At 45.1% G+C, this 15,255-nt stretch overlaps 1 protein-coding gene across 2 annotated transcripts in view; it reads right to left on the reverse strand.

Moving 5' to 3' along the window:
- Positions 1 to 15,255, reverse strand: part of LOC144599006 (amyloid-beta precursor protein-like) — a 161,654-nt gene that overhangs the window by 17,216 nt on the left and 129,183 nt on the right. For both annotated transcript variants that reach the window (XM_078409728.1, XM_078409727.1), the window contains 5 exons: positions 12,909 to 13,042; positions 12,051 to 12,125; positions 11,282 to 11,440; positions 8,720 to 8,848; positions 5,033 to 5,132 (listed from right to left, as the gene is read on the reverse strand). In XM_078409728.1, the coding sequence (XP_078265854.1) occupies positions 5,033 to 5,132; positions 8,720 to 8,848; positions 11,282 to 11,440; positions 12,051 to 12,125; positions 12,909 to 13,042 (597 nt within the window). The remainder of the gene's footprint in view (positions 1 to 5,032; positions 5,133 to 8,719; positions 8,849 to 11,281; positions 11,441 to 12,050; positions 12,126 to 12,908; positions 13,043 to 15,255) is intronic.

The raw sequence follows: 15,255 nt of genomic DNA on the forward strand, positions 1-15,255 counted from the left end.
TTTTCATCTGGATATTCTTCCAAAGCAAGACACTTGCAATATTTTAATTGCAAAGTGAAATGCAATAACCTCACTGCAGTAGACTGAGATTGAGGTGGGTTTTTTTGTTGGTACGGCACTGCGAAGTTCAAAGACTTATTTTCAACATTTCAGCTTTGGGTATAAGAATACTTTGTTATTGCCACAGGCACCAATTAATATCCCATCATGACACACTCAATTCACACAATGGTAAATTGATGTTTCAAAATACTAAGGAATGCAAAGGCATGGGAAATTTAGCATTCAGATAAGAGGGTGCGGCACGGTGGCGCAGCGATAGAGTTGCTGCCTCACAGCGCCAGAGACCCAGGTTCGATCCTGACTACAGGTGCTGTCTGTATGGAGTTTGTACGTTCTCCCTGTGACTCCGGGTGATCCGGTTTCCTCCCACATAAGGTGATAAGTGATTGGAGTAGAATTAAGGCTACTCAACCATTCAATCATAGCTGATCTATCTCTCCCCTCCTAACCCCATTCTCCTGCCTTATCCCCATAACCTCTGACATCTGTACTAATCAAGAATCTATCTATCTCTGCCGTGAAAATATCCACTGACTTGGCCTCCACAGCCTTCTGTGGAAAAGAATTTCACAGGTTCACCACCCTCTGACTAAAGAAATTTCTCCTCATCTCCTTCCTAAAAGAACGTCCTTTAATTCTGAGGCTATGACCTCTAGTCCCAGACTCTCCCACTAGTGGAAACATCCTCTCCACATCCACTCTATCCAATTCTTGCACTATTCTGTACGTTTCAATGAGGTCCCCCCCCCCTCCTCATTCTTCTAAACTCCAGCGAGTACAGGCCCAGTGCCGACAAACACTCATCATAGGTTAACCTACTCATTCCTAGGATCATTCTTGTAAACCTCCTCTGGACGCTCTCCAGAGCCAGCACATCTCCATCAGATGTGTTGCCTAATATTGCTCACATATTCCAAATATACAAGCCCTCTTGTATGCAATGTTAGCATTCAGTTTGCTTTCTTTACTACCGATTCGACTTGCAGATTAACTTTTTGTGAATCCTGCACCCCTCACTCCCAAGTTCCTTATCACCTTCGATTTCTGGATTCTCACCCCATTTAGAAAATAGCCTGCGCCTTTATTCCCACTACCAAAATGCATGACTCCCCACTTGGCTACACTATATTTCATCTGCCCAACCTGTCCAAGTCCTTCTGCAGAGTACCTGCTTTCTCTACACTACCTGCCCTTCCACCTATTTTCGTATCAGCCGCAAACTTGGCCACAAAGCCTTCAATGGCAAAGACGTGCAGGTTTGTAGGTTAATTGGCTGCTGTAAATTGTCCCTAATGTGTAGGATAGAACAAGTGTAGGGGGTGATCGCTGGTCGGCGTGGCCTTGGTGGGCTGAAGGGCCTGTTTCCACGCTGTATCTCTAAACTAAATAGATAAGCTTGAAAAGAAAATTCGGCGTTCTTGCATTGTGAAACTTGGAGCATATTTACTTTATTTAAAATACGAGCTGCATTTGGTGCCCTGCCACGGCACTAGTCTCAAGCCATAGTCAAGGTGAAGGGCCATTGATCAAGTGCAAGGCATGCTCTCACAATATTTGCAGCAAGCCAACAAACGGGGCTATGTTCTCATGGAATCCAAGTGTTTAGTGATTTAAAAACCTGGCAGAAGCTACCTAGTTTCGTTTGGTAACCTTATTAATCTTGCTTAATGTTCATTTAAAGGATTTTATTTATCGATTGGTTCTGCCACAGTTGCTATTTGGCTTCAACTTAAAGTGATGCTAATCAGTGGTGCAGTGCTGGAGTGTCTTTTTGTTATATTTAAAGAGGTTACTAAATATTCTTACTTCTAAGGGGCGGCACTGTGGCTCTGTGGTTAGAGTCACTGCCTCACAGCGTCAGACTCGGGTTCGATTCTGACTCGGGTGCTGGCTGCGTGGAGTTTGCAAGTTCTCCCTGTAATCACCTGGGTTTCCTCCGGGTGCTCTAATTTCCTCCCACATCCCAAAGACTTGTGGCGTTGCAAGTTAATTGGCCCCTACAAATTGCCCCTAGTGTGTAGAGAGTGGATGAGAAAGTGGGATAGCATAGAACCACAGTGTGAACGGGTGGGCATGGATTCAGTCGGCTGAAGGGCTGTTTCCATGCTGTGTCTCTGAGCTCTAGCTTTCTCTTTATGAGGATGCCGCCAGGATTTGAGGGGGGGGGGGGGGGGGGGGGCTGAGCTACAGGAAGAGGTTGGCAGGCTAGGACTTTGTTCCCTGGGATTCATGAGGCTGAGGGTTGACCTTACAGAGGTGTACAAGATCATAAGGGGGTATTTATTTCACAAAATGCTGGAGTAACTCAGCAGGTCAGGCAGCATCTCAGGAGAGAACGAATGGGTGACGTTTCGGGTCGAAACCCTTCTTCAGTCACCCATTCCTTCTCCCCTTCAGTCTGAAGAAGGGTCTCGACCCGAAACGTCACCCATTCCTTCTCTCCCGAGATGCTGCCTGACCTGCTGAGTTACTCCAGCATTTTGTGAATAAAAACCCATTCCTTCTCTCCTGAGATGCTGCCTGACCTGCTGAGTTACTCCAGCATTTTGTGAAGTAAATACCTTCGATTTGTTCCAGCATCTGCAGTTATTTTCTTACACAGATCATAAGGGGGAATAGATTGGGTGAATGCAGTCTTTTACACAGGGTAGGGGAATCAATGACCGGAGGATGTAGATTTAAGGTGGGAGTACAAACCCAAGGGGCTATATTTTTCACTCAGACGAGGAGTGATATTTGGAAGGAGCTGCCAAATGTGGTGGTAGAGGCAGGTGGGACTAATGTAGATGGGGGTTCTTGGACAGGTACATGGATAGGAAAGGTTTCGCGGGATATCAGCCCATTGCTGGCAGGTGGGACTAGTGTAGATGGGGGATCTTGGTCGGATCTTATCGAAACGTATAAGATTATTAAGGGGTTGGACACGTCAGAGGCAGGAAACATGTTCCCAATGTAGGGGGAGTCCAGAACAAGGGGCCACAGTTTAAGAATAAAGGGGTAGGCCATTTAAAACTGAGACGAGGAAAACCTTTTTCAGTCAGAGAGTTGTGAATCTGTGGAATTCTCTGCCTCAGAAGGCAGTGGAGGCCAATTCTCTGAATGCATTCAAGAGAGAGCTGGATAGAGCTCTTAAGGATAGCGGAGTCAGGGGGTATGGGAAGAAAGGCAGGAGTGGGGTACTGATTGATAATGGTCAGCCATGATCACGTTGAATGGCGGTGCTGGCTCGAAGGGCCGAATGGCCTCCTCCTGCACCTATTGTCTATTGGCACGAAGGGCCTGTTTGTGTGCTGCATGACTCCATGGTCTGTCCAGATAGCTCTGCTTGTGAATCTTTGGCAGGGCGTACAAAGGGACTGGCTGCCTAAAACCTGGAACACCTCAGGGCCCGAAGTTGCAGAGGGAAGATCTCCTGAGAAAAATCAGTTCCATGACTGGGTAACAACAGCTTGACTTCCTTGATGAGGTTGTGGTCCAGAGGCACGTATGAGGTGGTGTCTGAGATCTGATGCTTGGCCTCCGCGAAGCAGTTTCCCAGGTCACGTCAAATGTGTTTAATAGTCATTTGCACCGAAAAACTGAACAATAGAATTCTCGTTTGCAACGCCGTAACAGGTCTGCAAATATACTATTCGTAGGTAACATAATAAACGAAAGGAAGTTCAACAAATTAAAAAGCCTTCAAGCATCAATCTCCCTTGGTGGATTTGATGACAATGTCAGAGTTTCTCCATTAAAATAGATATTGTCCTACAATTTTTGTAGGATAATATCTTCGGCACGGTGGCGCAGCAGTAGAGTTGCTGCCTTACAGCGAATGCAGCGCCGGAGACTCAGGTTCGATCCTGACTACGGGCGCCGTCTGTATGGAATTTGTACGTTCTCCCCGTGACCTGACTGGGTTTTGTCCGAGATCTTCGGTTTCCTCCCACACTCCAAAGACGTACAGGTATGTAGGTTAATTGGCTGGGCAAATGTAAAAAAAAAATCCCCCTAGGGTGTGTAGGATAGTGTTAATGTGCGGGGATCGCTGGACGGCGCGGACCCGGTGGGCCGAAGGGCCTGATTCCGCGCTGTATCTCTAAATCTAAAAAAAAAAATCTACATTTTTATGCTCCATCCTGCTGCCTGTGCTCTCCTGCACCATTGTAACAAAGCATGAGGAACATCACCTCTTTTTCGTCCAGTGGATAGTGCAGTCTACAGGACTCATCTACAACTTCAGGTAACTTGCTTTCTCTCTATGAGCACTGGACAGTTCTGCTGCAGGTCTTCCAGTTGTAATATTGTCTCCGTTTTACCCCTTTCCATGGCCTAATTTGCTGGACATGTCATGTCATTAGGCCATTCGGCCCCTTCGGTCTGACACCTATATTTGTCTCCCTTCTGGTCTCATTTCAGATTTTACATTCCGTTGATCATGTTTTGCTCTCTCTCTCTCTCTCTCTCTCTCTCTCTCTCTCTCTCCCACTTTTCTCATTAACTTATCGACCAGAGCATTTTATACACAACTTACCCTCACATGTTTGGCCTCGCTCCTGGGATACTTCCACTGTCAATTGACAATAGGTGCAGTAGGAGGCCATTCGGCCCTTCGAGCCAGCACCGCCATTCAATGTGATCATGGCTGATCATTCTCAATCAGTACCCCGTTCCTACCTTCTCCCCATACCCCCTGTCCTGCCCATCTCTCATGCCACCCCTTCTGTAAATTAAAACTGGCTTCCTTTCTCAGACCCGAATCGCTGTTTCCTCTTCCGCAGATGCAGCCTGACCCGCTGAGCATTTCCAGCATAATCTGGTGTTAGGCACGAGGAGCTGCCGATTCCAGTTGATGATAAAGGCAGACTGCTGGAGTAACTCAGCAAGTCAGGCGGCATCTCTACAGAACATGGAGGGGTGGCTGTTTGGGTCGGGACCCTTCTTCAACCGACAGAAACCTGGTTTAACTTCACTTGGAGAAACATACCAACTTCATCCTGAATCTCCTCTGCAACTGAAGGAACTTTGTAGAGCAGGGAGAGGCTTTGGTTCATGCGCTCATCAATGACATGCAGGTGGGTCATTACCTACAAGACACAAAAGGCAGAAAGTTTTATCATATAAATGCTGAGGCAGTTGGAAATATCAGTTCTCATTATTGCAGAACACCTTTACAAGGGCAGTAGAAGAAATATAGTAGGATCTGAGTGTTACCATGTTGTTTTAATCTCTTCTGAATGTAATAATCTAGGAACTCGCTTTAACTGCAGATGACTACAATGGGAATGATAAATACAAGACACAGTGTATGAGTCATCTGACAATAAAAGATCCCCTGAGAAAGATTGATTAAAAACACAATGAATTTAAGTCTGACAGTGATGCGGTTAAGTCCAATGCAGAGGGGGGTGATTCTGGGATGCCAGAACGCACAGCTGAGCCGACTGGAGATGTCGTGGGCCCAGTCAGCGAAACGTTGATGAAAGTCGGAGCCCACTTGATAACCCCGATGACGTGTCTGCTCAGCCTTTCTCAACATCGGAGGAGCGTGGGTGAGTGCTTAACCCTTCCATCACCATCGGGAGCAAGTTAAGAGGTGGCACTTTGGATTTTAACATTTAACATCACGTCCTGTATATTTGAACACAACATTAAGATCTTGCAGGTAGACACAAAATGCTGGAGTAACTCAGCGAGTCAGGCAGCATCTCGGGAGAGAAGGAATGGGTGACGTTTCGGGTCGAGACCCTTCCTGCAAATTTTTTGTGTCTACCTTCGATTATAACCAGCATCTGCAGTTTTTTTCCTACACATTTTTTTCTTCTCCCGAGATATTGCCTGACCCTCTTAGTTCCCAATGTTGGGGGAGTCCAGAACAAGGGGCCACAGTTTAAGAATAAAGGGGTAGGCCATTTAAAACTGAGACAAGGAAAACCTTTTTCAGTCAGAGAGTTGTGAATCTGTGGAATTCTCTGCCTCAGAAGGCAGTGGAGGCCAATTCTCTGAATGCATTCAAGAGAGAGCTAGATACTCTTAAGGATAGCGGAGTCAGGGGGTATGGGGAGAAGGCAGGAACGGGGTACTGATTGAGAATGATCAGCCATGATCACATTGAATGGCGGTGCTGGCTCGAAGGGCCGAATGGCCTCCTCCTGCACCTATTGTCTAGTGTCAACTGGAAATTGGAATTAGCATGGTCTGAAAATTAGTCAAGTTTAGAAAAGTGCATGGAATAAACAGGACATTTTTTAAATGGCAGGACTTCATTTGAAAGACATTTGGACGGGTACATTGGACAGGAAGGTTTAGAGGGATCTGGACCAAATGCATGGGAGGTGGAACCAGTGTAGATGAAGCATCTTGGTCGGCATGGACAAGTTGGGCCAAAGGGCCTGTCTCCGTGCTGTATGACTCTATGACTTTATGCAATTAGTGGAGTACCAAATGGATCACTGCCACAATCTCAAACTATTTAATGCTCTGAATCAATGATTTAGATAAAGAGTAGTGCATTGAAATGTGCTGACGGTACGCTGGATGTTAACGCAAGCTATTAAGGAAATGTAAAGAGTACTTGAGTTTGGATTAAATGGGAGATAGAATAGAAGGTGGGGAAATGTGAAATTAACCGCGATGGCAGGAAGGACGGAAAAGCTGCTATCTTTTGAAAAAAGACGCATGGCGAATAAGTACTGGATTTCAGAGAAACCCAGGGTGCTTTAAACAAATTATGGAAAATTATTGCCCATATACCACAGGCACTGGGAAAACTATATGTTACGTTCGCCTTTGGTGCAAGGGGGTTTGAATTAACAGTGATGGCAGTAAGATATGAATTGAATGCAGGGAGCAGGTCACTCAGTCCCTGGGTTTGGCAAGAATGCTTCCACATTCGGGCTTCTTATCCGAGTATGCACTTAACCTCAGACGAGACAGTTATAAATTGTAAAAACTAATAAGCTTAAGTCAGTGAATGTTTTTTTCATGCCATAATTATTTAGCCTGTACAAATTCTATGGGTTTTATGAGAACAAGAATAGTCAGTTTCTGAATAAATCAGACTAAAGAGCTAGCTAGTTCTGCGAAATGAAAACAATATTACATATTTTCTGTCAGTGCCTATATATATATTTGTCTAAAAGCAACAATTCATATTACAATAGACATCAATGGGTGACATCTAGGTAGAAAAAACCCCATAGAATTACACAGTCTGAAGAAGGATCTCGACCTGAAACGTCACCCATTCCTTCTCTCCCGAGATGCTGCCTGACCTGCTGAGTTACTCCAGCATTTTGTGTCTACATTCGATTTAAACCAGCATCTGCAGTTTTTTTCCCCTACAGAATTACACAAAGTATTCAATCATTGCACTCAAGAGCAGACCACTGTTGTCATTATATTGTCTCCCTCTGTCCTCCAGGTGCCACAGTTTAGGGCGGAACGTTGGCGCAGCGGCAGAGTTGTTGCTTCATAACGCAAGTGACCCGGGTTCAATCCTGACTACGGGTGCTGTCTGTGCGGAGTTTGTACGTTTTCCCTGTGACCGCGTGGGATTTCTTCAGGTGCTCCGGTTTCCTCCCACATTCCAAAGACATGCAGGTTTGTAGATTAATTGGCTTCTATAAATTGTAAATTGTCCTTAGTGTGTAGGATAGAGCTAGTGTACGGGGTGATCGCTGGTCGGCACGGACTCAGTGGGCCGAAGGGCCTTTTCCCACGCTGTATCACTAAAGGCTGAAGTCTAAAAGTCGAAAGCTTATCAAAAAGATGCCACAATTGATTTACAAGATAATTAAAGCCAATGAATACGCTAGAAGAGTAAAACAGTTCCAACACTTCCATGCCATTAGTTAAACAGAGCTGGGTAATGATATATGATTTAAATTCTTTCATCACCCATTTCCCCACAATTTTCCTGATGCAAAATTGAGTGATCAGCACATAGTCTCCCTCACTACGATACACGGTTTGGCAGTTTCACTTGTCAAAAGGAAATGGAGTAGATGGGAAAAAGAACAAAATATATCTGATCCAAAACTTCATCAAGCCAATGCAAAATTTCAGATACAAGGAACTGCAGATGCTGGTTTACAAAAAAGACACAAAGTGCCAGGGCAACTCAGTAGGTTAGACCGCATCTCTGTAAAACATGGAGAGGCAACGTTTTGGATCCCAAGGGTTCCAAGCTGAAATATCGCCTATCCATGATCTCCAGGCATTCTGCATGGCAGGCTGAGTTACTCCAGCACTTTGTCTTTTTGCAAAGAAAATTTTTGTTTGGATTAAGTACACTGTGAGATGAACTCTTTTGGTCTTGTATGTCACCAAATGATAGAAACAAAAAACTGCAGACGCTGGTTGTTACACAAAAGGACACAAAGGGCTAGAGTAGCCCAGCGAGACAGGCTGCATCTTTGGAGAACATGGATGGGTGACTTTTCAGGGCAAGACCTTTTAGGATCTCGACCTGAAACGTCACCTAACATGCTCTCCAGAGACGTTGCCTGACCCGCTGAGTTACTCCAGCACTTTGTGTCCTTTAGTATATCACCAAATTAATCTGGATCTAAATTAGTACATAATTATATGTAGTTCAACTGGCTTAAAAAAGATCCAAATCTGCAAAGAAGGTTGAACTGTATTAACCACAATTTTACGATCGTGCTCTTACTTGAGATTTGATCTGTGCCGCCTTCTCAGGGTCAACCACACGAACGTGGTCAAAGTGCTTCAGGGTATGCTGTCTGTCTTTTTGCTCAGCACGACTATACTTCTTCAGTGCATTCAGAACATGTCGGGGCTGGAATGAAACAGAGAAGTTATTCGGGTAGAGTTTTGTTTTGAAAACCCCGCATGCATTAGGACGTGGTAAAAGCTTCAAGCGAAACCCACATTCAAGATACTGGCTATCTACCCTATCTGCCTTGTAATTTTATATAACGATCACAGTAGACAATAGACAATAGGTGCAGGAGGAGGCCATTCGGCCCTTCGAGCCAGCACCGCCATTCAATGTAATCATGGCTGATCATTCTCAATCAGTACCCCGTTCCTGCCTTCTCCCCATACCCCCTGACTCTGCTGTCCTTAAGAGCTCTATCCAGCTCTCTCTTGAATGCATTCAGAGAATTGGCCTCCACTGCCTTCTAATCCTTCTTAACGAAGTCATTACACAAGTTTAAGAGAAAAACTGCAGATGCTGGTTTAAATTGAAGGTAGACACAAAATGCTGGAATAACTCAGCGGGTGAGGCAGCATCTTGGGAGAGAAGGAATGTGTGATGTTTCGGGTCTGAAGAAGGGTCCCGCGATGCTGCCTGACCCGCTGAGCTACGCCAGCATTTTGTGCCTACCTTACACGAGTTTATACCAGGCATTTAAAACTTTACCAGAAGATAACTTTACCAGAATGACGCTCTGATACGGGGGCATTAAGTACAGGGATAGGTTAGAGTAGAAACAAAGAAATGCAGATGCTTATTTACAAAAAGAAAGGACACAAAGTGCTGGAATAACTCAGCAGGTCAGTCAGCATCTCTGGGGAACATAGAGAGGTGACGATTTGGATCGGGACCCTTCTTCAGACTAGGTTACTGGAGACAGACTTGGATCGTTTTCTCTGGAACTCTCGAGGTTGCAGCGGTATAATTTTCAGTACAGACATCTTGGCATCATGTTTAGTACAGACATTGTGGGCCGAAGGGCCTTTTCTCATGCTGTACTCTTCTACATTCTATTTAACTGCAGTGCCCCACCTCTCCTTTCCTTTCCTTTCCTTTCCTTTCCCTGGACTTCAAGTTTCATCCCATCTCAGTGAAAGGCCCGGATAGAGTGGACGTGGAGAGGATGTTTCCACAGGTAGGAGAGTCTAGGACCAGAAGCCATAGCCTCATAATGAAAGGACGCACCTTTGGAAAGGAGATGAGGAGGAATTTCTTTAGTCAGAGGCTGGTGAATCTGTGGATTTCACTGCCACAGACGGCTGTGGAGACCAAGTGAACGGATTTTTTTAAGGCGGAGATTGACAGATTCTTGATGTGTTATTAAGGGTTCTTAAGTGTGTTATGTGTTATTCAGTGATTCCTAAGGGTGTTAGGGGTTATGGGGAGAAGGCAGGAGAATGGGGGTAGAGAGGGAAGGATAGATCAGCCATGATTGAATGGCGGAGTAGACGATGGGCCGAATGGCCTAATTCTAATTCAGCCTGACCGCGGGAGAAGACGGCAGGGGAAGAGAAAAGACATTCTGGCCTTCCATCACAGTGAGGAGGTGACTGGAGGAGACTCAATGTGATGGATGTTTCTTTTTATTTGGTGTTGGTTTGTGATTGTGTGTGTGTTATTGCTTATTTTTATTGCTCTTATTGTTGGACTGTGGGTAATCCTTCATTTCACTGCACATGACGTATAAAATTGACTATTGTAAGTTATGAACATCCTTTTCTCAGGAGAGTTGGTATTCAATTGAGAATGCATCAAGAAACTGCAGGGACTCTCCCATTGATAGTCCCCAGAGTGTTTGCTGCATGCCAGCACTGCTGCTTATAAACAATACCGTAAAAATATGGCAATTCATCTCATGGAGCAGAATTTGTTTTGCCATAAAATTCATTATGAATTATTTCCCAAGCAACCAGGGTTGCACAGTGGTGCAGCTGGTAGAGCTGCTGACTCAAAATGCAAAAAAAGAGTTCGATCCCGACCTCGGTGCTCTATGTGTTGAGTTTGCACGTTCTCCCCGTAACTGCATGCGTTTCCTCCGGTTTCCTCCCACATCCCAAAACGGGCTTGTAGGTTAATTGGGCCTCTGTAAATTCCCTAGTGTGTAGGGAGTGAGAAAGTGCGATATCATTGAACTAGTGTGAACAGGTGTGTAGAAAGGAACTGCAGATGCTGGTTTAATTCCGAAGATAAGACACAAAGTGCTGGGGTAACTCAGCAGCATTTCTGGGGTGAAAGGATGGGTGACGTTTCGTGACGGAACTCTTCTTCAGACTGCTCTGAAATAAGAAATACGACTCAGAGTCTGAAGAAGGTTCCTGACCATCCATTTTCTCCAGAGATGCTGCTAGACCCGCTGAGTTACTCCAGCACTTTGTGTCTATCTCCTAGTCAGCATGGACCTGAAGGACCTGTTTCCATGCTGTATCTCTAAGCTAAAGCAGGTGTCTCCAGTAAGCGATATGTCAGTTGCTCGTGGGTGGTTCAGTTCTCCCTGTGGAGTTCCTCACTTACCCGTGGTGGGTCTGCCTGGAGTGCAGCAAGGTAATTCTCCAGTGCGATACGACGTCTGTCATTTAGCATGGCCTCCACTCTTGCCATGTGGGTCTCCACCAACTGCTGCCTCTCACTTGCTGCCTCCTGCTCGAGTGATTCCACCATCTCCTGGAAACGCTGGAACATCACAAAAAGAAAAGGCTCCAAATAAAATGTCACTGCTTTCCAATTTTTTTTAATTCAATGGAGAGGTTGTAAACTGTAGGCAGTGATTTACAGTAACAGTCCGGGGCTGCAAGTCTTAACGTACAAAGCTGCAATTGTGTCGTGCGGGTTTATAATGCACGTATTGTAGCGACCATAGAGAATGGTCCAGGTCGTCGAACCCTCGGATTGGCCAGCGAGGTCACGTGTGAACGCGACCATGGGGATTGGTCCAGGGAGCAACATCGCTGATTGGCCAGCGATGTCATGTGCGCGTTTGGCGCCCGAAATAGTTAGTTCGGCGAAGTCTTCGAAGAAGACAGTAAGTTTTTGATGGTTGTCCTTTACCTTGTTGTTTAACTCTGTATTCGAATATTGCGGCTGCAATAAACTTCTTCTACAACCAACAAGTTTCCGGACTCGCCATAGTATGCACAATAAATCTTGATGATTTAAAGCATTAAAACGAGTCATGCATTTAATTCTCTTTCAAAAACTATGTCCGTGCTTCAAAAGAAAAACAATGCTTATCCGAACTCATGAACTTTGTACCAAGGACAAGAAAAGACCCACATTTATTTACCTGTATGACAGCCTTTTTGTCAGCTTTGGGCAGGTTTTTAGCTTGGTGTTCGGCTTCTTCCCATTCCCTCATTATCTAAAAAGCAGTAATGCGTTTACAAACAAAGTTCACGGCTTCCATTTCCCCCCCAAAAAACAATTAGCATTTCCATCAGAAGGCTAGAATACAATTTATTTTATGCGAGCAAAACTAGATGCGTTTAATTTGCCTGATCCAATACATATTAAAATTGGTGACAAAATCAATTAAGACGGAGACACAAGGAACTGCAGATGCTCGAATCTTGAGCAAAAAAAGAACTGCTGCAGCAACTCGAAGGTAGACACAAAATGCTGGAGTAACTCAGCGGGACAGGCAGCATCTCTGGACAGAAGGAATGGGCGATGTTTTGGGTCGAGACCCTTCTTCAGACTCGATCAGTCTGATGAAGGGTCTCGAACCGAAACGTCACCCATACCTTCTGTCCAGAGATGCTGCCTGACCCGCTGAGTTACTCCAGCATTTTGTGTCTACCTTCGATTTAAAACAGCATCTGCAGTTTTCTTTCCTACTGCTGGAGGAACTCAGCGGGTCAGGCAGCATCCGTGGATGGAAGGGAGAGATGACGTGACGGGTTGGGACCCATCTTCATGGCGTGTGGGGGTTAATGTGGAGAACAAAAATGTCAAGAAGGGTCCCGACCCAAAACGTTGCCTGCCCATTCCCCCCCCCAGACGTTGCCTGACCCGCCGAGTTTCTCCAGCACTTTGTTTTTTGGACAACGTCAATTAAATTGGTTACCACACAGGATCCCCAATAAGCATAATTAATAATCCATCCGAAAATGGGGAAAAAAGTGTAGATAGTGAAGTAGACTACCTTCGACATGCGTTCTCGATGCTTGGCTTCCAACCGCTCCTTTGCCTTCTGAAAGTAAGCATGCTCGTTCTCATCACCGGGTGTTTCGAGATATTTGTCAACAGCATCTGGAGTGCTGGCAGCTGTTGTGGGGACTAAAGGCACAAGTGACAAAGTCATTTCTTCTCTGGGAAGTGTTAGACCAGAGACAAGAGGTGCAGGTCATTCGGCCCTTTGAGCCAGCACCGCCATTCACCGTGATCATGGCTGATCATCCACAATCAGTACCCGGTTCCTGCCTTCTCCCCATATCCCTTGACTCCGCTATCTTCAAGAGCTCTATCTAATTCTCTCTTGAAAGCATCCAGAGAATCGGCCTCCACTGCCTTCTGAGGCAGAGAGTTCCACAGCTTCACAACTCTCTGAGTGAAAAAGTTTTTCCTCATCTCCGTTCTAAATGGCCTACCCATTATTTTTAAACTGTGGCCCCTGGTTCGGGACTCCCCCAACATCGGAAACATGTTTCCTGCCTCTGGCGTGTCCAATCCCTTAATAATCTTATATGTTTCAATAAGATTCCCTCTCATCCGTCTAAATTCCAGAGTATACAAGCCCAGTCGCTCCATTCTTTCAACATACGACAGCCCCGCCATCCGGGAATCCACCTCGTGAATCTAAGCTGCATTCCCTCAATAGTAAGAATGTCCTTCCTCAAATTTGGAGACCAAAACTGCACACATTACTCCAGGTGTGGTCTCACTAGGGCCCGTGGTGCATCTTCAAGCTCCCCCTGCACATACATATTTTGCTGATTTTTTTGACATTTGCCTATAGCTTGGTGCTCCATTGAAACCTTCATTCTCCTTAGCTTAAAGTATACCATCCAATTAACACCACCGTATTAATGCTCGGTTGTGAAAGGGAGACCTTCTCACACTCCCTCAATTCTTTGCCTTCCTCAAGACTCCTGTTTAATCCGTATACGATGTGATTTTCTTTTTTGAGACATTGTAGTTACTTTTCTTGGTAGCACTGCCATAGTGGTAAAAAAAAAAACAGATTCTATTTGGAAGAATAATTTTGTATCGTCTTAAAAAGTCAGCATTCTATATATTGCCTAGAACTTATATATGGTAGAACATCTGACATTAATTTCAGTATGTGTAGGAAAGAACTGCAGATGCTGGTTTAAATCGAAGGAAGACACAAAATGCTGGAGTAACTCAGCGGGACAGGCAGCAAGCATCTCGGGAGAGAAGGAATGGGTGACGTTTTGGGTCTGAAGAAGGGTCTCAACCTGAAACGTCACCCATTCCTTCTCTCCAGAGGTGCTTGCTGCCTGTCCCACTGAGTTACTCCAGCATTTTGGGTCTACCTTTGCCATTAATTTCGGTTCTTTTCTAAAACTTGTGCTGATTTAAATTTCACCGCACGCCTATTGCCGGTAATTCTCAAACTACTTACACACAACGTCAAATTTTATGAGCGTGATTTACGGCGAATTCACATTAGAAGCTTTTGTTTGGAAGCTTTCCAAAAAACTCATATCAAAGATTACCATTCTGTACCCTTTCCATCGCAAAGTTCAAAACATACGATCACATCTGTCCCCATAGATATTCACGAGCGATTTCTCATTCTTATGCTATGAATATTTCACCCCAGAAATGAATTCATTTTCGCCGTCTGCCTCTTAAAACCACAAGCTCCACGTTCAGCATAGTAGGGTATATATTATCGTGACAGTGCGAGGGAAGTGGAATCATCCACTGCGTGGCACAGTTTGAATGCATGGTGCAGCGTAACTTTATCTCCTTGATCGATACGCTCGCATCCTATACTCACTGGATTTACTGTATAGCACCGCAAAGGTCACAGCCAGGAGAGCAATGCTTCAGGCCAGGTCCAACATCAAAAACAAAACATCAATGCAGACTGCTGTTGGCGGTGAAATAAATGACTGGCAAAAACGGCAAATAAATTGTCTCATGACTTTAGCTGATGATCTGACCTGAAGCTAAACTGAGCCAAAACCCATTTTCTGATTTGAAGCAGGCAGAGAGCACACATATTTTGGAAGAGGTTAGACAGGCTGTAAGTTTAATGGTTATATGTTCCGTGAAATAGTGAATCTTTAGAGATACAGTGGGGAAAAGGGCCCTTCGGCCCACCAAGTCAGCGATGCTAACCGCATACTAACTCTATCCTACACACACTTTTACAACCATGCCAAGCCAATTAACCTACAAACCTGTACACCTTTGGAGTGTGAGAGGAAACCGGAGATCCCGAAGAAAACCCATGCAAGTCACAGGGAGAACGTACAAACTCCATACAGACAGTGCCCGTAGTCAGGATCGAACTCAGG

Source organism: Rhinoraja longicauda, chromosome 12 (assembly GCF_053455715.1).
Source record: "Rhinoraja longicauda isolate Sanriku21f chromosome 12, sRhiLon1.1, whole genome shotgun sequence".
Lineage (NCBI taxonomy): Eukaryota > Metazoa > Chordata > Chondrichthyes > Rajiformes > Arhynchobatidae > Rhinoraja > Rhinoraja longicauda.